We start from the raw sequence: 25,080 nt of genomic DNA, 5'->3' as shown, positions 1-25,080 counted from the left end.
GCCGTATTGACTTTACACACCGGACTTTTGCTGAAAAGAGGGGGGGGGGTCGGTTATGAACACGCATATGCGTACCCTAAATAGCACTGAGTGGGGGGGGGGGGGGGCCGGGCCCGTCAGTAATCACAGCGGTGGCGGATCTGGGGGGGGGGGGGGGGGGCCTGCCCCTTGGAAAAAACGTGGGAAAAACGTGATTTTTACCTTTTTTTTTGGGGGGGGGTGCACATTTTCAAATTTTCGAGGGCCAAAAAAAAATGTGACTACTACCCCCCCCCCCCCCCCCCCCCCATCATCGAAAACATCAATTCATATTAACGTAGCAACATACAACAGAAAATAAGTCAAGAATAAGAGTGAATAATGAAACAAATCCGTGGTAGAAGTTCAATCACAAGTCCTCCAGTCAATCGGAAGTTTAAGCAGTCTCCCATAAGTTCAGTTGCGATTTTAATAAGGAAGAAAGAAGCTTCCGGATCGAAAGCACTATTTGCATTGGGGCATTGTCATGGGGTAAAGAGGTCGGTTCATGTCCCCTAGTCGCCTTACGAGGTCGAGGCCACAGCTAGCGAACTTGAATGACCGCCGGTCATGAATGGGCTGCAGTCGATAGCGTTGGAGCTTGGCATGAATACGCCTACATTGTGAATGTATTTACTATACTGTAAAGCCTTAGTATAACGTATACGTCAACGTGCCCCGAGCAACCTTTATCACCTGCTGGACGAACAAACACGAAACGGAACAAAACGGGAGCTTCAGTTGTCTGAGTATACATGTAAGTTGTCATTTTATTATAAATAGCAGAGAGATGTGAGGAAGCTTTCTTAATAGTACCTCTGGAAGGGATCGTAGGATAAAGATTCCACCCCTTTCCTCCCATAGATTTCCCTGTAAATACTGAGTAAGAAACGTGCTATTAAACTCCAGGAAGCTCCAACCAGGGACTTGGGAGACAAGCTTTTTGCTCCAACACAGGCGCCGGGGTTGGAGCTTCCTGGAGTAGCAACTAGTGCATGGGCGCGCTTGTTTTCGATTTTTGTGGTCAACTTCTTCGCCCTATCTGTAACGTTTGGTGCTGAATTCAAATATGAATGTGGCCAAACATAAAACTTACGTTTTTACTACAATGAGGCTTAAAAAGCCTGGGCTTCATTAGTATGCAAATTTATACAAAATGAAGATATTGCAATTTTACAGCACCTTAGTGATTAATATAGATGTTTAATAGCATGAAATAAATGTTTTATTTTGAAAATGTATTCAATGGTAGGCCTACTATCATTGAAGTTATTTCTATGCAAATTTATGCAAATGTATTTTTTTTAAATTTTGTTTTTATTTTATTTTAAAGATTTTTTAAAATCAAGAGTGTATCATTTTTATAATTAAAGCATTTGTCTTTAAAAAAGAAATTGGGTGAACTACTTAGGTGAAAGTAATTAAAGTCCACTCCAAAAATAATTTGATTTTAGATTTTCTAGATGAAGAAAAAGAAGAGAAACAGAGCAAAAAAAATTGAGTAAAATTGGATTTAGCTACTATTATATAATATTATACTATTGCCATTTGCAAATTTGGTTATCAGTTTGTGACGTCTTTGCCTCACTATTTATCAATTGCTTGATATTTTTATCCCATTAATTTTCCTTTTTATCCCCCAAAACTTGCATGACATATTTCACATAATCTTTTATGAACTTAGAAGAATCAATACTTTTTTCTGAATATTGCATATTCATAATCATTGATTTTTATTTAAAATAGCTTATCAAATTCACATTTTCCATGATTTAACCGAAACAAATTTATTTGGATGCTGGTGTGAGGAAATAAGATTTTAAGGGGGAAAATTGGAAATTATCAATATCAATATAAAGAAAACAATTAGTGGATAGTGAGGCAAGGACGTCACAGACTCATGAGAGAGTTGTCAATTTGTTTGTGATTTTCAAAGTTTTTCATTTCATTAAAAATTCATAACTTTCTTATTAGTGATCTGATTTTGCTCAACTGTTTTTGATTGGTTTGTCTGATTTTCCTGCTTCTATTTAAATTAAGTTATTGCTGGAGTGGTCTTGCCCTTTATTTTGTGTTCTATTCATCAGTCAGTCGTTGATGCACATCTTTGAAATGAACAGGACTTGATTATATGCAAATGCTAAAAGGCATATTTTATTAGAGTAATAACTTCACTTGTTAAAAGGTTAATAGCAATAAGCAGATCATTAAAAAGCATTTGTCATTATTTTTAATTCTTATAACATACATGTACTGTATGTACCTTTAAGCACTGATTAGGGTATAATTTGCATGTACAAGAAAAATCCAGAGCGCGTAAGCCCTAGCTAGATTAAAAATATCAGCTCTTGATTGCTCCAGCAACAACAACCCCTATTATAGAACCCCCATTTTGATTCTTGAGACATGTTTTAGATTCTGGTTTTAAAAATTACATGGATTGATGCAACCCAGAAGTTACAATTAAATCATTTGAAAACTCTTAGACTTATATTTTTTTATATAAATGTTATTTTTTTTAAGCCTTAAGTTCTGTATCTGATATTAATGTTATAATTTCTTTGTAGTCACATCTGAGATATCTTAATGTATTCTTCACCAACAGGTAACCTAGTGCCAAAATAATGGCGCAGGATGGGCCAATTAAACCCAATCTCACATTTGAAGAGGGAGTTGGTCTTGTTTGCAGACTCTATACACTTCAGGATGTTAAGTGCTTAAAGGTAAAAAGAAAAATATTAAGTGCCATACTATACTTTTTCATTTTCATAAACTACCTTGTGGTCAGACTATAGATCTACCAGTAGATCTAACAAAAAATAAGGACAAATAAAAATTGGAATATTCCAGATATAATGCAAGACAATGTGCCATTTTGATATTAACTGTAATATTTTTTTCTCCGCCCCTCCCCCTCCCCCTCCTCCTCCTTCCCCCTCCTCTCTCCTTCCCCTTCCCCCTCCCCTCTCCTTCCCCTCCCCCTTCCCCTCTCCTTATTTTTTTCCTTCTTTTTTTCTTCTTCTTTTTCTGTATTCTTCTTCTTTTTTTCTTTTTTTTCTTTCTTCTTCTTCTTCTTCTTCTCTTCTGGGCGGAGGGTTGAAAATATAGATGAATACCTTGCCAGTAAATGCCTATGGCCGGACGTCAGGATTGTGGCCCAGACTTAAACCTGTACCATGGGTTCCATAGTTTGTTCACTAATTATCCTCTAGAACTCAACACTTCTTCAGTTATAGTTCTATTACCGGTATGCATTTAAAAGTACCAGTATGTTCTTTTAAAAAGAAGTTATAAATTCTTTATCTTCCTTTATTGCAGGAATTCATTAGCTACGACAACCAGAACTTGCTGATTGAGGCTCGTCGACCCGACAGCGAACCTGGGAGACGGTTGGAAAAATTTGTATTGAAATTAACTAACTCTAAAGATTCAGAACACTTTGAGTTGTACCAGCAGTTGAATGAAATCTTGTTGCTGTTGAGAGGGAGGGGCATACAATGCTGCTGGCCAATCCAGAATGCAAGCGGCAAGGATTTAACGTTGGAGAGACTGTCTTTCAAACACAAAGGTAGCTCAAATAACAATAGCACATTTATCCTAATAGCTTATGTAGACTGGCTTATTATAGTCCAGTGGTAATGGAAGATCAAGTGTAAACCTCTGATAATGTATTACTCTTCCACCACCTTAAGCATACCTCTTCCGCCACCCTAAGTATAGTATACCCCTTCCCCTGCCCTAAGTATACCCCTTCCACCACCCGAAGTGTACGTCTTCCACCGCTCTAAGAAATGGATTTTTGGTACCTACCGGTATGTGTTTCGGGCTCCTGTTAGGGGCGAGCCCTACTTTCAGGTATATACTGTATGTACTGATCACAAAAATTGTTTCAATCAGTTATTTTCCGAGTTGCGTAGTCAGTAGGCTACTTAAAAAAAGGCATAGTTGTGATTGGACTAATTGGCACGAGATCAAAAGGAAATTTACCATCATTGTGGCACTTTATGCAGGCCAGCTCCCTAATAATGAACTCTTTTTGTTGATGGTCCTATGTAGAAAATGTTTACATTTTGTCGTCCAAACCGAGATTTTGGGCCCCTATGTTTCCCCGGCGCCTGTTCGTGTCAAGCCCAGCTGCATGGTTCGATTGGAAAAACTCAGTGCTCAAAGTAGGCCGAAAGCTTCAGTCTCTGATATCGACGGTTGTTCCGCTGAGATTGCATCTGGCTCCTCTGACCGCCTCTATACATGTGTATGGGGAAATTGACAAATGTCCCATACCAGACGGTTGTTTCTGTCTATGCTGAAGTCAGCTTTTGTTTGCTTACAGATAGGGAGGAAATCATGACGGCCGAATTCTTGACCCGGATCATGACCTACATACCAGGTCAGTTCATTGGGGGCGCACCACTGCTTACTGCTAAAATGTGCTACGAAGCTGGACAGCTGCTTGGCGATCTATCAACTGCATTACAAGTAAGTTTTTGCTTTTCTATAAACATGGGATGTGTTTACAAGTGAATGTAAATATGCTTCAGATTAGTTTCCATACCATCCACCCTTTTACAAAAGTAACTTGTTTAAAATATTTTTGGATCGTGGGGGGGGGGGGGGGCGGAGGACCTTACTCAATTATTTACAATTAGGTCCAGGTCGATTGAGGTAATAAATAGTAGGGAGAGGGGATAGGTGGGGCATACAGTATATTACGATGTTCTCCTTGAGCTACAATGTATATTGCATGAATATGTATTCGTAATCAAGTATTGTGATGCATTATAATTAATATAGAAGAAAGTGACCTTTATATTTTACCTAGTTATAAGAAAACTAATCCATGTACTAGTGGTTTACAAGATGTAGTCAAACAAAATTCTATCTACTGTACGTCTAATCGTACACGTAGTCTCAAGCTGTCTAGTTTGTAGGAATGATTCCTTTTTTGGGCCTTCAAGCTATTGTTTTGAACTCTAGATTCCTCTCTTTTTCTGAAATATTCTGTGTGAAAAATCCACAAAATAGACTAATTTTGCCTTGAAAGTCTCCTTATTTTTTCTGTGAAAGGTTGGCAGGGGAAGATGTAGGCATTGTTAATGATAATGCCGTACTGCTAATTGTAAACCCTAGATTCCTTTTTTCCCTGAAATATTCTGTGTGACGGAAAAATCTACACAATAGTCTGTACAGTATTCTGAGTCCCCCTGTAGAGATTCCTAATTTTTGCTGTGAAAGGTTGGCAGGGGAAGATGTAGGCATTAATTGTTAATGATAATATGCCGTACTGCTAATTGTAAACCCTAGATTCCTTTTTTCCCTGAAATATTCTGTGTGACGGAAAAATCTACACAATAGTCTGTACAGTATTCTGAGTCCCCCTGTAGAGATTCCTAATTTTTGCTGTGAAAGGTTGGCAGGGGAAGATGTAGGCATTTTTAATGTGCAATATTGTAAAGTGCAGTACCGGTGATAAAAGGCTGAACTTGCACAACAGGTCAATAGTGCATTATGCAACACCGGGTGCTGCTTGTACCTAAGTATGATTAAGAATACAATGCAAACATGAACATTGGACCCTTGAGTTTACTTGAAACCATATGGATCATTCCCCACTATATATTTCACAGGGTTGGGAACCATAATGGAAAAGTTTCTATTGACTTCCAGGACTATTCCGGTGACAAAACTCAATTCATAGAGAGGAATCAGAACTTAGTTTTCTCAAAAATATCCCTATGTTCTGATATTCTTTCTAACACAACTGTACCTTTCATTTTTTACACAGTACCACTGAAGATTTTTTTCCTCCCTTTGCAATGAACTCTTTTTCTTTTCTTACCCAATTTCGATTTTATATTAATGTAATAATATTAAAGGTACTATGTCCCATTTGCAAGCCAAAAAAATGAAAAAGTTAAATTCCAACTGCATTTGAAAGATAATACTAATTTAGAACTTCCCTAAAAAAGGTGGGGCTTGAAAATGTCTTCAAGTGGGAAAATAACGACTATTAGTTGTCAAATCGACTTTAGGGCTATAGAGCCCAAAAGTAATAGTCTTGATTTTCAGACAATTGCACCGAATGGTCATACGTTTTATGCTGCACAAAGATTCAATCAGTTTAATCTTGGCCATCACAAGAAGTGGGTTATTGATGTAGACAAATGCTCATGTACCCTTTACAACTCGTTTCATGTATGTTATTACCAAAGAAGAAAAAAAAGCCAGTCAGTCACTCAATAGTGTCTGACATTGAAGTCTAGCAAGTGAACGGGTTTCCTTGCATAATTTGAATATGAGGACACTGCTAATTACGTTTAAATTTTACAGATAGGACATACATGACATATTCATAATTCTTGCAAAGTTCTACATCATTTGAGGTTGGCTGCAAAAGGGACATAGTACCTTTAATATGCATGTATTTGAAATGAATGTTATCAAGCTTTAATCTTTCTATTGTTTTCCAGGGCTATTCGGGTGACAAAACTCAATTCATAGAGAGGAGTCAAAACTATACCTGGTCTCTGAACTATACCCCTAGGCTAAGAAATCACTTACAGGTACTCAAAGAGGACTCCCAGAGAAGAGTGATTGGAGAAATCCTCAGTGCATTTCAAGAGAACGTCATAAAGAAAAAAGACAATTTGACAAAAGGTAAGTATACTTCGTTAACCTGCTGACTTCTAAATTCATTCCTTTCCATAGGCTTTATACATGAGCCACTCGGTTCCAGTGGGAAATGGGTTACAACTCAATTATTCATACCCTAATACCAATTAATTGATTTGTACCAAAATTTTGAACATGATCACCGCATCATAATTGTGAAGAGGAGACAGCCACAGTGGTTTGGGCATGTAACAAGATGGAAGAATAGCTTGGAAATTAAACACCATCTTGCAAGGAGGAATTAATGGGAGAAGAAAGAGGGGCGGACCCACTAAGACAAGGTCTGATAACATCAAACAGTGGATGGGAATGTCAATTGAGCAGCTAACCAGAACAGTTCTGGACTGATAGCATTAAACAGTGGATGGGAATGTCATTTGTGCAGCTAAACCAGAACAGCTCAAGACAGAAAGTTATGGAGAACCTGTCTCTCAAGGTCTTTGTCATCACTGCCCCCAATGGCATCCAAGCTTCTAAGCTATATGGGATATAAGGCCTAGCCTCATCAGCTCGAGATTGCCAAATATCCCGCTATTTGAACTATCCCCATCGCAAATTATCCAGTTAATTTGCATCTATTAGCCTGAAGTTGCAATTAGCGGGATGTTTGATCGAGATAATCATCTTGAGATATCTTGGGCTAGTTTGCAAAATGGCACTATTTGGCAAAATAGCCCGCTATTTGTCCGGTGCTTTTTCACCAGCCCAAAGACCCGCACTATGCGCGAACACTGAGCAAAACATCTCAAGCTAATTTCTTGAGCTGGAGTTTCAAGTTTCAAGCTCAAATCTCGAGCTAATAAAGACGCAATTTGTAACTTCAGGATAGCGGGCTATTTGGCGATCTCGAGCTGATGAAAACAGGCCCATAGATAGATGAATAGAAGTACATAGATTAATGTTCAATCTACCCCCCCCCCCCTTTTTTATTTTTTTAAATTTTGGGTGGAAAGGAGAAGCACCTTGATCATGATACTCATGCAGTCCTGAGACTACAGTTGACGTCCAGAGCACGATCGATCCTTCTCATTGTTTCTCATTCTTTGTTTTCATTGTTGAACATTATCAAACAATGTTTCACAGATGCACATGTTCATAAATATTCAAATGACTACTTGCTCTATTTTTGTCATTTTTTTAATCAGATCTTCTTACTGTTGAACTGAATGTGCCGATCCAAGAATAAAAGTTCAAAATTTGATCCTAATTGATGTTGGTAGTGGATTAATCTTTCTTTAATTACATTTTATTTATCAGGGATAAGAATGACTTTTCACTACAGTTTATAACATTTCTTATGAGTCTTAATTGTAGATGGAATTATTTTGTGACAGCTAGTCAAAGGTACCGGTATTCAAAAATGGTAAAATTACAATATTTTCTTATTAATTTCTTCCTCTTTTATTGTTTGTATCATAGGAATGATCCATGGTGATTTCAATGACTATAATATTCTAGTTAGAGAAAAACCGTCCTCGTCTCTTTCTAACGGCACGGTGTGCCCTGGAGATGACAAGGATGTCGTGGGAGTTCTGGACTTTGATGACATCATGTACTCCTGCATCGTCTATGACGTCGCCATAGCGATCATGTACATCATGCAATGCACCAACCTGGAGCGGGACCCCCTGGAGAGCGGGGGTATCATGCTGGCCGGCTTCCTGTCGAGGCATGCCCTCACCGACGATGAATGGGCAGCCCTGTACTACTGCGTAGCGGCACGCTTCGCTCAGTCGCTGGTCCTGGGACTGTACACCCATTCTCTGCAGCCCCAGAATAATTACCTGCTAAGCACTCAGAAAGTTGGTTGGCAGGTGCTCTTTGACCTATGGGGTCAAGAGGTCAATGACCTTTATGGACAGTGGAGAAAACTTATAAAGCAATACAACAAATAGAAACGTATACAATCTTATAATAATAATAAATAATAATAATAATAATAATAATAAAACATGCATTCCAGCCAGTACGTGTTCCCAAATATTGTTGTGTTTCTTACATGACAATACCAGTACATGTATTTTGTATGAGTAAAGGAATGCTTATTGTCTATTTCCTAAAAACAGTGACTACCTCACTCAACTAAAGATATTCTATTAGGGATATGTGGCCTTTGTTAAAGGCCCACTGCACTACTTGTAGCTACTTGCGCCCTCTATATAACAAACAATGCCTAATCGGTGACCATTGGTCCCCCATGATCCTCTTTTTCTTATGTTAACTGAGAGCTGAGTTGATGAGATAACCACCTGTCCAGTGACCTTGCAGGGCAGTCTAATCCCTCCTATAAACTATGGCAGATAAGCTTTAAAGCATGATTGCCTCCTGAAACGCTTTGCAAATGTTTAACTGGTGTCAACTTGAATATGGATGTCCATTTTTCAGTTTGGTACGAAATTACTACAGTGCCTGAAATCTGATGATATATAAAATGTGGGCGACAGTGAAATTCAGTTCAGTTCTGGTACCGTATGCCCAAACTTTGTGATGGCACAATGTAAATGCACAATGTAAATGTCTACATGTACACATAAATTAGGCCTAAAATAAAAACTTGTTGTATTGCCCTTTGCGACTGACCCAAAAATCTGAAAATCTAGGGTCGGCATTTAATTATTATTTTTTTTAAAACCCTTTTTGTTTTAGGATATAAATGCATATAATCAAATTATTCCGAACAATCTTCACATTGCTAGCAAGTTTTACAGGTAGTTGAAAACCAACTTCGTCAGCAGGAAAGCACAGAGTGTTGTCTCAACACAACATTGCAAACCATGGATTATTACGATTTATGAGGTGAAAAAGACATGAATGGAATGATGACTCTGAAACACAGAGGGCGACCAAAATTTGAAAAATCGGACCGACTGACCCATGTTTTGGCACCTAATTTTCATACACTACCTCTTTCAGACAGCTACTACTTCTACTACTACATCTTGATGTTTTAAAAGTATGAAATATTGGAAAATACAAACGATTGTTGCGAACTTGACTGTCCATCAGTTTTATCCGTAATTTAAAAGCTATATTCTTCATGAAGAATTTTCTTCGTTTAAATCAGGAAATGAACGCTGCAGGTATAACATTTTCACTTTTTGAAGTATGCAATGTATTCAAATTTGAAATATATCACTTAAAACCTGAATGCAATAAAAAGAATGATTTGTAAAGTTACATTTTGAAATGTGAACTTATTGTTATTTTTTAATTGTTACTCATTTTCTTATTGACTTAAAAACACATGTAAATTTAGTTTACCAAGTCCACAAATGTCCCATACCAGTTAAGTTTAGAGTCACCTGCTTGTATTAAAGACTTTTGAACAAAAAATAAAAAAAAAACAACCTAGAATTCTCTGAATTAATCATTGTATGTGAGAAATTTTGAATTAATAAGTATTTTCATGTAAAATTGGCAATTACCGTACTTAATTGTTGATCTTAGGTTATTTAAATTCACAGTGGCTCATTTAATATACATCTTTATTTTATAGAATTATAGAATAAAAAATACAAATAATTTGTGCCAATTCGAGGAGGAAAAACTGATTAATTTAGACTTTTTTAAAATCTGAACTGCTTTGGGTTTTTTAAGTACTTCTTATGTTAGACAAATACAATGCGCAATGGCTCAGTGGTAGAGCAGTGGTCTGGTAACCAGGAGATCCCGGTATGAAACCAAGTTGATGCGCCAGTGCCCTTTGGTAGGGCATTGATCCTCATTCCCAAGTCCCTCGGAGAAGACTCAAAGTTGTTGGTCCCCTGCTTACTCACAAACAAGCATACACATGCTTTTTTGTAAGTCGGGTAAAACAAACCAACTAATCGCGTGTAAACACACCATCAACAGCAGAAGTAACAATATCAACAACACTTGGTAAATACAATAAAAGAAGAGGTGTTACTAAATTTCTAGATGATGTGTTTCTGTTTTATAACTTTTTATATCTACCAACTAAAGATGATAATAATTAAATGTTGATGATATTGATAAAGACAATGGCAATAGTGATATGATGATGATGAAGATAATAAAATGTTGACATTAACAATAATGACGATGATGATGTGTTGAAGACAACGATGATGATATGCTGAAGACAATGATGATGATATGATGAAGATGATAATAATCAAATGTTGATGATATTAATAATAATGACAATGACAATAGAGATATGATGATGATGATATGATGAAGATGATAATAAAATGTTGATATTCGGTAATAATGACGATGATGATATGCTGAAGACAACAATGATGATAATTACGATGAAGTTAATGATAATAATGAAATGTTGATATTAATAATAGTGACTATGGCGATGATAAGAAGATAGACAACGATGATCATCATGAAAGTGCTGATGTAGTACTGATTTATTTCACATCTCACAGACTTGAAGCCTTGCTCAGATATGTAGCGATATTAAAACCACAGTTAAATAAAAAAAAAAAATAATGACTTAAAGTGTAATACACTTCTAACTTCTGTATTTAAATAACACAGAGCTAGGTGAATACACAATCGCCAGCAATTGTCATTTATTTACAAGGAAAAGAACTGTCGCTACTTTCTTGCGGTGGTTTACAGTGCCATATCTAAACGGGCCTTTACCAGTCCATATACTGTACAAGGAATCATTACACGGAGAAAGGTTATTGACGTGTCTTTATCACTTTTTTTTATTTCTTGAACATGTCATATTAATGCCACTCTACAGTATATGTGAACTGACCTCTCTCTCTATAAAGTACATATTGCCATTTGTAAACTTTTGTTTCTTTTTCTTCTAATAACACAAAGAACTTTCCAAAACTTGACATAGTGTAAAGAAAAACAAGATAGAACTTGAAAGCAATTCTTTAAAAAAAATCCTGCCTTGTACAATTTCTTACAGAATTGATTACAGAATATAAAAAATCAACAAAAAGAAAAGAAATACAAAATCGGGCCATTACATTTTACAGCGAATTTTTTTTTTTTTAAATGTGAATATCATACTTCCTCTTTTCATTCATCTTTTTCTGTATTTCCCTGCAATTTTTAAATACATATTTTCAACAAAGGAAAGAATCTTTATTTTCTACATTTCTACAAGAAAATTTTGTAAGAAAGTGGTGTTCTTACAACAAATGATCCGAAATGGAAAAAAAGAGGAGGAGAAAGAAAAAAAAAACAGATGACAAGGGATTTCTTGTCGCACATCAAATAAATTAACATTCCATTATTAATTATAGGTGAATTGTGATGTAGATAACTATTCACAAATGCATTTATACAATCGTCTTCCCATACAAACGCACACACGCATGACACATGACAATCCAGTTGAGTTGCATATAAGTCAAGCAAAAAATAACTATGTATGATGGTGCATATAAGGCTTGCTTCTCCATCTATATGAATTAATATGCTACTTTCTGAGGGGAAAAAATACCAGGTCAAATGTAGGTTATTCAATTTGTGTTCCAGTGACGATTGCCACATCAACCATGGATCAAACCCTGACCCTAACCTTTACACCTAACCTAAAAACTCAATTGCGACTCTTATCCCATATCATTGATGAACATTTGAGGAGATATTTTGAAATAAAAAGGATTATTTTTGATAACATAGCTAAAGAGAGAAGTTGTGGGGTTTGATTCCCAACATTGCACGTGTTTTTCTCAAGCAAGACATTTAACATACATTGCTTCTCAGCTCCTGACCCAGGTGTTAAATGTGTACCCCTTTAAACGGGGGACTGCTCTTCAGTGGACTACAGAGGGCACAATCCAGACCCATCTATACACAGAGTTTGGTCAACCCTGTTCAAGTTGGACACGATATGGCGACTACTGCTTTGTTGGGCAAGCACAAAACAGAAGAATATACGAATGTCGTGACCCAGAGAAACCAAGTTGGCCAAACTCTGTGTATAGATGGTTCTGATGAGTGCACGCCATGTCGTCACCCAGTGAAACCAAGTTGGCCAAACTCTGTGTATAGATGGTTCTGATGAGTGCACGCCATGTCGTCACCCAGTGAAACCAAGTTGGCCCAACTCTGTGTATAGATGGCTCTGGCACAATCATTACTGATTTCAGTGATCGGGGTATAGACTATGTAGCTCAGGGGCGGTATTCTGAACCCTGTGTTATCTCTAATATTGTTGTATCTTTGGAGATAAGATACATGTAAAGTTGGTATTCTGAACATTGTTGTAACTTTTGTGTTATCTTTTGTTGTATCTTTTCTCTCATCTCATTGGCCGCGCCTGCGCTCATATGTTTGGTGCGCTTGTAATTGTGCGTATTATTAATAAAGTGGCGTTTAATCCTCATTTGCATATGCGCACGAGAGATAATATGTCGAGATAATTGGTATTCTGAAAGTTGTTGTATCTTTTATCTTATCTTATCTTGCATGGTATTTACAACAATATTTACAACAGGTAGGGGGTTGTTGTATCTTTCGTGGTGACATAATGGCGGCAATATTTCTTGCCCAGAACCAACTTCGTGTCAATAGACGAGTTACATGTAGAAGAAGATTTTGTGTTGACCGAAAACATCACAGATGAGAACTTTCTAAGAAATTACATGCTAGGATAGGACGATTTTAATGCTCTCATCTTAACCAATATAGTGAAAGCATGATTTGTCTTCATGATCCACATTCAACAGCGCATAATGATGACGCGCGTAATAAGCGCTCAAATAACTAATTACGCCCAAGATTAGTATGCGCTAGGTGCATCTTCAGATATGGCATAAAGTATTCCTATTGGTTGAACTACTTATCATGCTTATATAAAACAGATTTTGATTGGTAGGGACCATACAAATGGGCGTGTCATCAGTGGTCAAAGATAAGATAGAGGCGGTCCTTCAAGAGATAACACAGGGATAAAATGATGTTCAGAATACCAACTTACAACAATATTAGCGCTGTGTTATCTCTGTGAGATACAACAAAAGATAACACAAAACTTACAACAATGTTCAGAATACCACCCCTGATCAGCTACAAAGGAAGCATCTTTGCTACTATTTGTACATCATATGTACCTGTATATTAAAATTATTTTTGAGATCCTGGGAAGAGGTGCTCTCCAAAACAATAAGTGTTTAAGACTTGACATCATACTTACCCAGAAAGACAACAACCCTTTACTTGCTTACTGCGTTAGTTCCGTCAACAACATGCCTTGTCAACATTTATATGATTGTATACAAAGTCAAAAGATGAAATAAAATATTTCCCTTTTACTAACCTCAATAGAAGTGTACATGTATTTATATATTTTAAACAAAAATGATAACATAAAATTGACAGATATGGCAAAATTCAAGATCAATCTGTCAAAGAATCTACTATCCACGTACATGTAAATGTATATTGAATGGGTTTCTTTTCCACATGAAGCTCAACACTTGCAATTTGTAGTATCTATAATGTAGTATGTACTTCTACCATAATTGTGTTTAGGTGATAAACTGTGTATAATTGTATATTCTAGAGGATTCTTTTTCCACGTAAAAATCACAAGTACCTCCAATGAATAACAATAATAATAATTTTGTTATAAATGTAATGCTTCCTGGGAGAAATTTAAATTGTTTAAACATATTTGTGGCTTTGTTTACTGGGTGTAAGCCACAAATAAGTTTAAACAATAATAATCATAACGTCCGCTTAGTCTCGTTGATATATTATCTATATTGATACATTATATGCATAGATGTAGATGTAGGGGATTCTTTTTCACATAAAATAAACAATCGGGGATATATGTCTCTCTAGTAAATAACAATTATCAAAATATATCTCAGGTAATAAATTATCAATACATTTGATTCTCCAAGGGATGAATTTCCACATGAAAATCAACATTGGCAAATAGATAGGTACAGTGTAGTATAATTACTATAAAAGTCCCACATCCAACCATGTTTTAACCAGCAGACGTGGAGAACCTCATGTCAGAATGCTAATTCTATTAGGTATTCCTCAGGCTTGATTGTACATGAAGTCTTTTTCATTTTACAAAACTACATGTGTGATGTATAAATTTAAAACAAAAAAGGTAATGAAAAAGAAAGTGTTAAGTCCATTCAACACATTGATAATAACTGATTTTATCTTCTTATTATCTCTTCCAGTATGAAAAAAATAGTTAAACTCTTTGAACTTTTGCTTATCTTTTCTGTGTCTTAAAATTTAGTTCTATTCCAGTCTTCAAAATCTTAATGCTATCTTTCATCGTTCATGGTTGGGGAAAGATTAACAGGAGTCATCTAGTCTCAAACTAGTAGTCAACAAAAGATAACATAACTATATTTAAATACTCTATTCTCTATATAATTCATTCATCATGCTGCGTAGTCTCTAGACTCAAAAAGGAGGAAAAAATATAATTTCCGATGTTGAAGGAGGGATGGCCGTTCCTCCGTAACCAACAAAAACCATGCTGCCACATGAAAGAGTACACGGTCAGCTTGAACTCCTGACTACGATGACAAGCTGAGACTGCCCACTATTTGAATTACATGTATGTATACACTTTGTACATGTGACAAAAGTTGATCGTGGCACTCCACTGTTTGTTACATTAGTTGACGGAAGCAGACAAAGAGATAAAAACCTCTCCATCTTGAATAGCCAACTACAGACTTCACAGACATCGCTTCAAAGACCATAACGAACGGTCCCCTCTTCCTTACTCTTTCTTAATACATCCAGTTCATGAACTGAAGAAGGAAACCTCTTATCCTGGCTATGTTGGCATGGTGCATGGTGCGTCTCTTGCAGTTCTACTCAGCTCCAGTCCCCTTTCGTTTACTGAACAATTCAACTGTTTGAAAAGTCACCACTTTCAAGACGAAGATATTTTCTAGACCTGTAAGGACATTGTCTCCTACCTCTTCCTGGCATTTATATATAATATAGAGGAATATAAAATGGGGAAACCCCTTCTCTAAACATAATGTCACTTCGTCTCCTGATCATCAAGGTCAATTTCATTCTTTCATCATTTCCTCACGATACAAACAGTCTCCAAACAATTCCCAAAATGAAGACTTCCATCTATCGTGTTCAACAAGAGTCCTAGGGGGTAACTCCTTCAAGCAATCCCCATGCCATGCTCACTCCTTTCAGTACAGGGCTTCAATCTATCAGTTTCTATCCATCTACCCTGATGATGTGTCTCCAATGATTCCCCAATTTTTTTAGAAATGTCCACTCTACCATACATCTTCTTAAGGAAGCCAAGGGGGGGGGGGGGGGGAACCCCTAATCACGTCTACGCTGCCACCAAGCCAGCACCATACCGTGCGACAGCGGTTCAATCCATGAGATTCTGTCAATCTCCCCAAGTGTGAACAGCCTCCAAACAATTCTTCAGTGAAGACTTCACCCGTGGAGGGCAATGCCCCTCTCCTCCATTTGTCTAGTTGAGGAAACTAAGGGGGAATCCCCTCCTCCTGTCTAGGCCACCATGGTTGCCACTCCCACTTTTTGCAAGGGGAATCCCCTCCTCCTACTTCACCCGAGGAGGGAAATACTCCTCTTCTCCATTTGTCTAGTTGAGGAAACTAAGGGGGAATCCCCTCCTCCTGTCCAGACCACCATGGTGCCACTCCCACTTTTTGCAGTTGTGGTCCAGGGCGTGGCTCCTCCACAGCTTCTCCAGAAGGGTATGTCTCTGCTCGCACAAGAAGAGCGGCTTGCCTCTCCTATAGGAAAAGTAGTGGAGGGAAAATTAGGTATTGGGATGTATTCTATTCGAACGGCAACAGTGCATCGTCTTCATCGTCGCAATCCTAGATATATTAGTGGGAGGTCCAAATTTTCTGTATATGGAATGTCTATGTTATCCTTTATTTTCTTTGTTTTCAAACTTACCTCTGTTTGCTAAATTTGCTGTTTGAAAATGTATACATAGTACCTGTATACAACTATTTTGTTTAAAGTGACTGTTCCCCTTTCAAATCCAATACAAAATTTGGGGGCTTACCCAAACTACATATCGGCTTTAACAGTTTTGTACAAATGTTTATGCAAGGGGGAAAAAAATTCAACTGTCTAATACTCACTCGAGGTCAATTTCTTCTTTACCATGGTTCCAACTACACATGAACTTTGAGAGCTTGATGCTTATTGGATAATTCAAGGGCAAAAGCAATCCACTGTCCAATACTCACTTGAGATCTATATCTTCTTCTCCATGACTGTCCAGGTAGAGAGAAACCCAGGTGCATTTGCGCTCCCCTCTGATGAGCAGCATCGAGGAGGAGTTGATGTCCAAGTAGACAGCGGTTCCTTTACCACAGTAGTTGGCATGCTGCAGAGGCAGAGGAGAGGAAAAGCAAAATTGATTGAAATCTAAAATGTGGTCCTGGGATAAGTCCGAGATTAATTTAATTGTGTGATCTGTTGAAAAGTAGGGGTGATGAAGCAGCAGAGGGATAGACAGGAAAAGTGGATTGATGATAATAAGAGATGATAAAAGATGATGAAGATACAAACAACAGAATGTGTGTGAACTGCCATGTCATTAACATCATCCTCTTCATTGCAACCACTATTACAGTCATTGTTGTCATCAACAACACCAACACCATTAAAAAAAAAAAAAAAAAAAAAAAATCACTATCACCACCATCACCACCACTACCACCACCATTTCCACTACCACAACCGCCACTAGCACCTCCACCACCATCACCACTACCCACATCATCACCATCACCACCAACATTTTTATCGGCATCTGCATCACCTTCAAACCACAACCACCCTCATCATCCTTCTTCATCCTCCTCCTCCTCCTTGCGTAATCATCCACACTATGACCAGACCACTTACCGTGATGCCTTCTCCGACATCCCTGCCTTTCACCTGCCCCTTGCAGCAGTTGGCTCCCCAGCAGACCAGCTTCCCGCAGATCAGGCAGACCAGCGGCTTGTCAGGTTTCTTCTTGCACATCAAGCACACTTGCTGGTTGTACCGCTGGAACAGGGAGTTGTAGTCGGGAGGCAGTTGGAGCAGACGAGGAAGGCAGTACGTGGGACTGGCCATCAGAAGATCCTACATGCAAATCAGGAACAAATAAACAAAAGCATATAAAATTTGTGACAGAGATTTTTCTTTTCTTTACTCTCTTGCTGAATTGCATAGAAATATGTAATGTTTATAGCTGCACAAGTGGGACGATCAAATCATTGCAAAATTTTGTGAGAAAAAACCAAACCCTTGGACTCAGTTTCTTTTTCTTGAGTTAGGAGAGAGAGTGAGCCTAGGAGAGAATATGAAAGAGACAAGAAACATAGGGAATAGGAGGGGATAGAAAATTGTAGGAAATAGGTATGGAGAAAAAGATGCAATAGAAGAAGTAATCACCATACAGGAGAGTCTCTTCACATCTCCCTTACTCGCCTTGGCCATCGAGTGGGACTTCTTCACAAACTCAGAGAAAGAGAAAGAGAGAGAGAGAAAAAGAGACAGAAACAGAGACAGAGATAGAGAGAAAGACAGACAGACAAAGAGAGAGAGAGAGAGAGGTAGACAGAGAGAGAGAGAGAGAGACAGAGGAGATAGAGAGAGAGAGACAGAGAGATAGACAGACATAGAGAGAGAGAGAGAGAGACAGAGAGAGAAAGACAGAGAGAGAGACAGAAAGAGAGAGACGGACACAGAGACAGACAGACAGACAAAGAGAGAGAGATAGAGAGAGAGAGAGAGAGAAAGAGGGAGAAAGAGAGGGAAAGAGAGAAGGAGAGGGAGAAAGAGAGGGAAAGATAGGAGAGGGAGAAGGAGAGGGAAAAAGAGAGTGTTAAAAAGAGAAAGATAAAGAAACAGAGGAACAAACACATCTGAAAAATAAACATCATACGTGTATACATAACACACATCTATTTCACTTACCTTGGACGCTGAGTGTGACCTCTTCACAAACTCACAGAAGGGATTGCAGAGGGCCGCTACGATGGAGGTTGGTTCTCGTCTAGCCGGGGGCTTGAAGCATTGGGCAGACACCAGACCAGATGAACTCTGGGCCTGGTCAGGGTCCGTAAGGCACAGGAATGCGGCCAGAGTACGGAATTCATCCTCGGGATACTGCTCCACAAAAGAACAGAAAGAGGATTAATGTTCAGATGTAAGTTTTGAAGCTGGTGCACAATGTAAGCTATAACCCTTTTTTTGTTTGTTTGTTTGTTCATTTGTTTTCAAATTTAGAGGAATTATGGACATATTAACAGATTACCTATTGGATGTCTCTGAAAAATGATTGACTTGAGTTAAAAAAGAAAAATTTGGTCTCTATGAAGTCATCAAATGGCACTTGACCATCTTAAACCAGTTAGTAAGCAAACTTACTGGTGAATATAAACTGTGACATGCTTGTAGCTGATATGATATTTTACCTCGCATTTTGGCAGGTCTTCTTCAAACAGGTAGTGTTGGACCAAAGCAACGATCCTCAACCATGGGAGGCACTGGTGCACCAGGGCAGCCTCAACGGTCTGGGGTGACCACACAGCTTGGTACAGCTACATGAAGGGAGCAAGGAAAGAAATGGAAGAAAGAAGTGAGTCAGAGAAGTAAACAAAGCAGGTTGAAGTTAATATTAATGTTACCTCACTGCCAAGAAAGAATAGGCTTTTCGATAATAAATACAAAAAATAGTGCAACTCATGGACCTACGGCTTTCAGTCTAAACTTCAATATTTGCTCATTGAGAGTTACCGCTTTTAATAGATATCACTTAATTGTAATCTGAAACCTTCAATTTAAATTTTGTTTGATTCTGTATTAACATTTCATTTTGTATCATTGCCCAAACTAAAAGTTACCAACCAATCTCATGTTAATAATAGGTACAAGGGCAAAGGTAATTGAAAATGAAAATGAAATAAATTACATTTATCGAAAGCCAGAAAGGTGCCAGCAAATAGTGGGTTCATGCATAGTGCTCATGTCTGTCAAACTTCACACTTCTAGCATTTCAAGGAAATAATTCCTGCCAGATACCCATTTACACCACCTGGGTCAAGTGTGGCAAACGTAGATTAATGTCTTGCCTTAGAAGATCAGTGCCACGGCAGGACTCGGACCGCTGACCGTGTGATCCATTGTCCGGTGACATATCCACTCAACCACGACACCTTGAATAGCATTGACACAACTGATATCATTTCACATAGACCTAATGCCCTTCTGTCTCTACCGGTAATCAGATGATATGCTTACCTGAAAGGAAGTGCTGGTGACAAAGTCTGCATGTTGGTAGAGATTGGTTTGACTGAGCTGCGAGATGACATCACTTAACAGCCAAGCCATCCCGATGTCTTTCTCTTTCTTCTCAGACTAATGGTTGGTTGAAAAATAGAGAGAGAAATAACCTGAAACCCTCAAGTACCAATGTATACCGATACAGCATAGAGGATCAACCCATTAATAGAATTCTTTGATATCTATATCAAAGTCTACATTGCCTGTTTGGAGCCAGAAGGGCATTAACTTATATAATTTAAAGCCCCTCTAAAGAGTTGGGAGCCCCCAAAATTGGATGGAAAATTTTCACTTAAAATGTGAAAGAGGATGTCATTAAGACACATTTAAGCAAGGATTTTCAAAACAAATGTGTTTGAAAAAATTTGCACAAAACACTTATTTAAAATAACAAGCAGTGTGATGTAATACTTTTGACAAAAGAAATGGGTTTGGAATGTATGTACTCCAACATGTACGTGCATACTGTTTCAATACACTTTTTATATTCCTCTTGAGTCATTAGAAAAATAAATTCATTGTTTATGCAACTGTTTTCTTGTTTTTATCCAATTGCATTGTAAGCATCACTGCATGTCCAAACTTCAATATATTCATGGAATTTACACATGATGAAAGTACAAAGTATTGCATTACCTTGAGTGGTCTGCCGCTACTCTGCCAGGCTCTCCTCTCCGACTCTGGTAGCCTGCAGCTCAGGGAGGCTAAGGCCTGGACGTAGACCAGATGGTATACAGTACTCACAATGCACTGGAACAATGCTAAGGAGAGGAAGAAAGAAAGAGAGTAATGAGAATAAATCTACATCATATGTGTTATTTAGTTACATACACTTTATTTCATATTTAGTCTCATCCAAACCCTAGTAATGATATATACTCTATACAATAATCAGATTACTAACAACTTTAATAAACGTGGTCAGCAACTTTTGGAACAAAACAGCTTGCACTTGCAATTTTGGGGCATCTTATTTTTAAAAAAATCAGAGAGCATTTTTCTAAATAAGACATTTGAAACCTATTTATGCTTGTGTTTCATAAATTCAAGAATATAAAAAGCCAAATACTGAGCACAGAGAGATAAGGAAATCAAGATACATGTAGCCATGTCATGACATGTCAACCACTAGAAAATGTTGTCTACTTTAATTGAATATGACTTCAAACAAGCCTTCGTTACTTTGCTTATATTTTGATGGTCTAAATATTCCATCTAATGCATGATATACCATATTCAGAATTACTTTAAAGGTATAGACCAGTTTTGGAAACGCCCCCCTCTCAAAAAATGGAATGGAAGCTCTTACTACCAATCATGTGAAAGAATATGTTTTGACTAATACGCGATGATACAAATTTTGCCGGGAAACCGCCTACTAATTGATATATTTGGTCAATTATCATATCTATCTGGACTGAATAGATATCACATAGTCCCTATACATCTTTTTGTGTACAGTGCTTGTAACTTTACCAAGACTGAGCCAAATTTATTATCTTTTTGATGATTCCAGAACCTTGCAGCACACACCAATACTTATATGCTAGATGATCAACCATTTTCTGATCGATTCCACAATGTTTCTTTTACAATGCAATCGCATTACCAGAACTGGTCTTTACCTTTAAGCCAAATACCTAAAAATAATCACTTTCATTACCACAAGTCAAGATTAGCTCTCGTTCACCTGCAATACTCCTTACCTTTCTCTACAGGTTGTGGTATACTGAAGACAAAGAGAAGAAATAAGGCCACTGGGTCACAGACCAGTACTGGAACTCCAGTGTCAGCTGCAGCCATTCTACTGTATACAAATCAACAAATTTAATATCAAAGAGAAGGTTGAGTTGATTTGTGGGCTTTAGCTCCCTTTCCTTTTTTATTTCTATGCGCTAGAATATTGTACATGTACGTGTAGTCGCAATGTCGCATGAAAGTGATTGCTTTTAAAATGCCCTCATGTTCAAAATATAACTAGATTAGTTAAAAATCTAATTTGGACCCCATTTCAAAGACTTACCGTATTGGTTACTCTGTCATTTCCTCTGCAAGCAGATCTCTTGTTTTGTACTAAAAGGTGTATAATATGTCCTTATTCTATATCTCCCCCCCCCCCCCATGAAAGTGATTGCTTTTAAAATCTGTCATATTCGAAATATAACCAGATTAGTTTTTAAATTAATTTGGACCCCATTGCGAAGATTAATTGGTAACTCTGTCATATCCTATGCAAGCAGATCTCTTGTTTTTTACTAACAAGAGCATATAATTACATTATTCTCTATCTCCCCCCATAAAAAGAAGAAATATTTGAAAATATATCAAAATGCGACATAAACATGAACAAAGCTCCCTTCCCTGCTCCTCCTAATACATGTAAAACCGGTCTATAAAGACCACCCAAGGGGGACAAGAAAAGTGGTATCTATAAACAGGTGGTCTTTATGTACAGGTTCCTTTAGTACATGTTGCAAAGGAAACAAAAAAATGTGGTCTTTCTATACCCGTGGTCACTAAAGCAGGTCGGACTGTACATGTAAATGAAGCGATTGGAGACTGGCTGTAATACTCAGGGTGGAGTGGAATACTCTATTACTTCTGAGTGGTAAGGCACCATAACAAATTCATTCATTATAATTATATGTGGAACTTGTCAGAGAATGAATGATTTATACTTACACATTTGCATATGCTCCAGTGACCAGCTTAGTCCACATCTTAGCGACGTGTGCCCCTCTCGTGAGCTGCCTTGCATGTATGTCTAGTATCCGTAGCAATGGTTCTACAATGTTAAAACAAAGACCGCTTTCAGCTCCATTCATACGAGCAAAATTATTTAGGAAACCATAATGATTGGTAGATTGTTTTGTCACATTGTAGAGGTGTCGTGGTCCAGTGGATACGTCACCAGACTGTTGGCTCATAAGGTCTGCGGTTTGAGTCCTGCCGCGGCACTAATGTCCTTTGGCAAGACGTTAATCTTCATTTGCCACACTCGACCCAGGTGATGTAAATGGGTTCCTGGCAGAAATTAATTCCTTGAAATGCTAGAGCACGGGATTGGCAGCCAAGCTAAAGCTGGGGTGATAATTGTGGCCCATTAGGGGGGTGTTTCACAAAGATCCTAAGTCAAACTTAACTCTTAAGTTGGACATGTGTTTGCTAATGAATGTACTTCGTGGAAGATGTCAAGGTCTTACTAATATCCTGTGACATATTTGTCACACAATTATTCAAAGGGCAAAATTCAAATAAGATGTAATATGTTCTGCACAATGTATAGGGTGATCAATGCTTGGAAAAATATCAAAAAGATTATTGGGAATATTGAAACACCTCTGCTGAAGTTTAAGTTACCAGTAATGTATATACAGTCAAATCTATCTATAGCGATCGCCCAAGGGAAACAAAAAAAAGGCCTTTGTAGACAGGTTCATTTAGTACATGATTCAATGAGAAACCCATTTTCAAGGGAAACAACAAATGTGGCCTTTGTAGACAGGTGGTCACTAAAGCAGGTTTGACTGTATTTGGTGCTCCAGGTATAGAATACAACTGACTTTGAAATGAACTTACTGATGCAGCTGCGTTTCTGTGCTGTGTTAGCGTGGTTGAGCAGATTGCCCCCTGCAGACACTATCTCCAATTCTAGGTTGATTCTGAAGAGAAAAGAAGGAAACATTTATTATGTTTATCAGCTAAGGAAAGAGTGGAGGGAAGGAAGAGAAAGAAGGGGAGACTGCAAGAGGAGCAAGGGAAGAGGGGAGGGGATAGGGGAGGGTTGGCAAAAGAGAGAGAGGGTGAGAGTGAGAGAGGGTGAGAGAGAGAGAGGGGGGAGAGATGAACCTGGAGAGGAAGAGAGATAGAGAGGGTGAGAAAGGGGGGGGGGGGGGGGGAGAGAGAGAGAGAGAGAGAGAGAGAGAGAGAGGGTGTGAGAGAGAAGGGGGAAGAGAGATGAATAGGGAGAGGAAGAGAAAGAGAGAGGGAGAGAGATACATGAATAGGGACAGGAGATTGCCCGACGTAGGACTGTGCATCAGCAACTGGTGTGGCCTTTGACATGCCATGCAAGGTTCCATAATGACAAAATAGCAAAATGAACAGTGAAAAACCATGGTGCTGAATTACTTGCATCTTGGCATGATAAAGCCTTCATATGCTTGACTGGCAGAAGGAATAACTCAATTGAAATGATGCCTCGCATAGAACAGGCATTAGCGACATGGTTGAGGGTTGACTGAAGTTAAAGTGACTCTGTAACATTACCTCAGATTTTGAAACAAAATTCGAATTTAGCTCATGCTGCAATCATGATTATAAACCTGTACGTCAGTCAGGAATCCCATGACTTTTACAAGCCTATCGCCTGTCTGATTATCAAGATATTTATGATTGGATATTTAAATTTAATTTTTCGCTTTCCTAACAGTTTTTATAACACTACAGTCTATTGGGAAAATGAGTATGGTAAAACCGGTCACTCAAAGATTTTAAAACTTTTTTGAGGCACTTCATGATAATTTTGAAGTGCAATTTTTTAAGGGCTTCAATTACACCATAACACAGACATTGATAACATGTAGGGCCGTGCATCTCAGATTTAACATTGTTAAACGATGCCTTTAAGATCTTTACCTTGCTATTGAGCAGATTCTTGGGTAGAGTCCATCAGGGCTTGCCTTCATATCCTCCAGGTCGTCACATTCATTCTCTCTCCAAACATCATTGATGAACGTCTGGATAGCACCACTCTGCTCTGGACTCATCTCAACAGAAAACTATAAAAAAAGTGACAACATAATAATAATAATAATAATAATAATAATAATAATAATAATATGTCTTGTTTACCCAGGGTAGCCTCATTAGTATACATACTGTTCTCCCTGAGAGCCCTGAAATCATATCATTACCCCGGCATAATAACCATTCAATATCTTCAAATGGGAGAGAACACATGCATCCTAACAATATCAATTAGCTCACTGACTCCCAGATAAGAGGTAATTTTCAGGTTCAATGTTCGGCAGATTAAGGTCACTAGAAATAGAAATTAATTGACCATGTTGTCCTCAGCTCTTCCCGACATTTCACCATGGT

General features: G+C 38.0%; 2 protein-coding genes across 3 annotated transcripts in view; one reads left to right on the top strand and one right to left on the bottom strand.

The window, feature by feature from the left end:
• The first annotated feature begins 623 nt into the window (after window positions 1–623).
• LOC583471 (hydroxylysine kinase) lies at window positions 624–24,819 on the top strand. 2 transcript variants are annotated; one of them, XR_004064912.1, is made up of 7 exons: window positions 624–775; window positions 2,624–2,741; window positions 3,337–3,586; window positions 4,349–4,494; window positions 6,486–6,672; window positions 8,107–8,632; window positions 24,778–24,819. XR_004064912.1 is itself a non-coding variant. In XM_783378.5 (6 exons), exons 2-6 carry the CDS (start codon window positions 2,643–2,645, stop codon window positions 8,580–8,582), a joined length of 1,158 nt encoding a protein of 385 aa, XP_788471.1. In that variant the 5' UTR covers window positions 624–775; window positions 2,624–2,642; the 3' UTR covers window positions 8,583–9,169. The 2 variants fall into 2 exon arrangements, 1 of the variants encoding a protein (XP_788471.1); XM_783378.5 differs by lacking the exon at window positions 24,778–24,819 and having other exon boundaries at window positions 8,107–9,169.
• Window positions 11,355–25,080, bottom strand: part of LOC583034 (E3 ubiquitin-protein ligase ubr3) — a 37,596-nt gene continuing 23,870 nt past the window's right edge. Inside the window, exons 30-41 of the mRNA XM_030990840.1 lie at window positions 24,616–24,758; window positions 23,557–23,639; window positions 22,660–22,762; window positions 21,684–21,784; window positions 20,614–20,738; window positions 19,936–20,052; window positions 19,110–19,235; window positions 18,610–18,801; window positions 17,551–17,772; window positions 16,887–17,026; window positions 13,695–16,418; window positions 11,355–12,808 (exon numbers count right to left, since the gene is read on the bottom strand). Coding sequence (XP_030846700.1) covers window positions 16,265–16,418; window positions 16,887–17,026; window positions 17,551–17,772; window positions 18,610–18,801; window positions 19,110–19,235; window positions 19,936–20,052; window positions 20,614–20,738; window positions 21,684–21,784; window positions 22,660–22,762; window positions 23,557–23,639; window positions 24,616–24,758 — 1,506 coding nt within the window. The 3' untranslated portion in view covers window positions 11,355–12,808; window positions 13,695–16,264. The remainder of the gene's footprint in view (window positions 12,809–13,694; window positions 16,419–16,886; window positions 17,027–17,550; window positions 17,773–18,609; window positions 18,802–19,109; window positions 19,236–19,935; window positions 20,053–20,613; window positions 20,739–21,683; window positions 21,785–22,659; window positions 22,763–23,556; window positions 23,640–24,615; window positions 24,759–25,080) is intronic.

The sequence above is a fragment of the Strongylocentrotus purpuratus genome, unplaced genomic scaffold (genome assembly GCF_000002235.5).
Source record: "Strongylocentrotus purpuratus isolate Spur 01 unplaced genomic scaffold, Spur_5.0 spur5_scaffold_19, whole genome shotgun sequence".
Lineage (NCBI taxonomy): Eukaryota > Metazoa > Echinodermata > Echinoidea > Camarodonta > Strongylocentrotidae > Strongylocentrotus > Strongylocentrotus purpuratus.
Note: the sequence above shows the minus strand (reverse complement) of the source record. Positions and strands in the feature narration are given on the sequence as shown.

What these genes read in the sequence shown, in the direction of transcription:
- LOC583471 (XM_783378.5), top strand. Translation starts at nt 2,643, where the DNA reads ATGGCGCAGGATGGGCCAATTAAACCCAATCTCACATTTGAAGAGGGA. An exon ending in AGGATGTTAAGTGCTTAAAG is followed by an intron (nt 2,742 to 3,336) that starts GTAAAAAGAAAA and finishes CCTTTATTGCAG; the next exon opens with GAATTCATTAGCTACGACAA. An exon ending in ACTGTCTTTCAAACACAAAG is followed by an intron (nt 3,587 to 4,348) that starts GTAGCTCAAATA and finishes GTTTGCTTACAG; the next exon opens with ATAGGGAGGAAATCATGACG.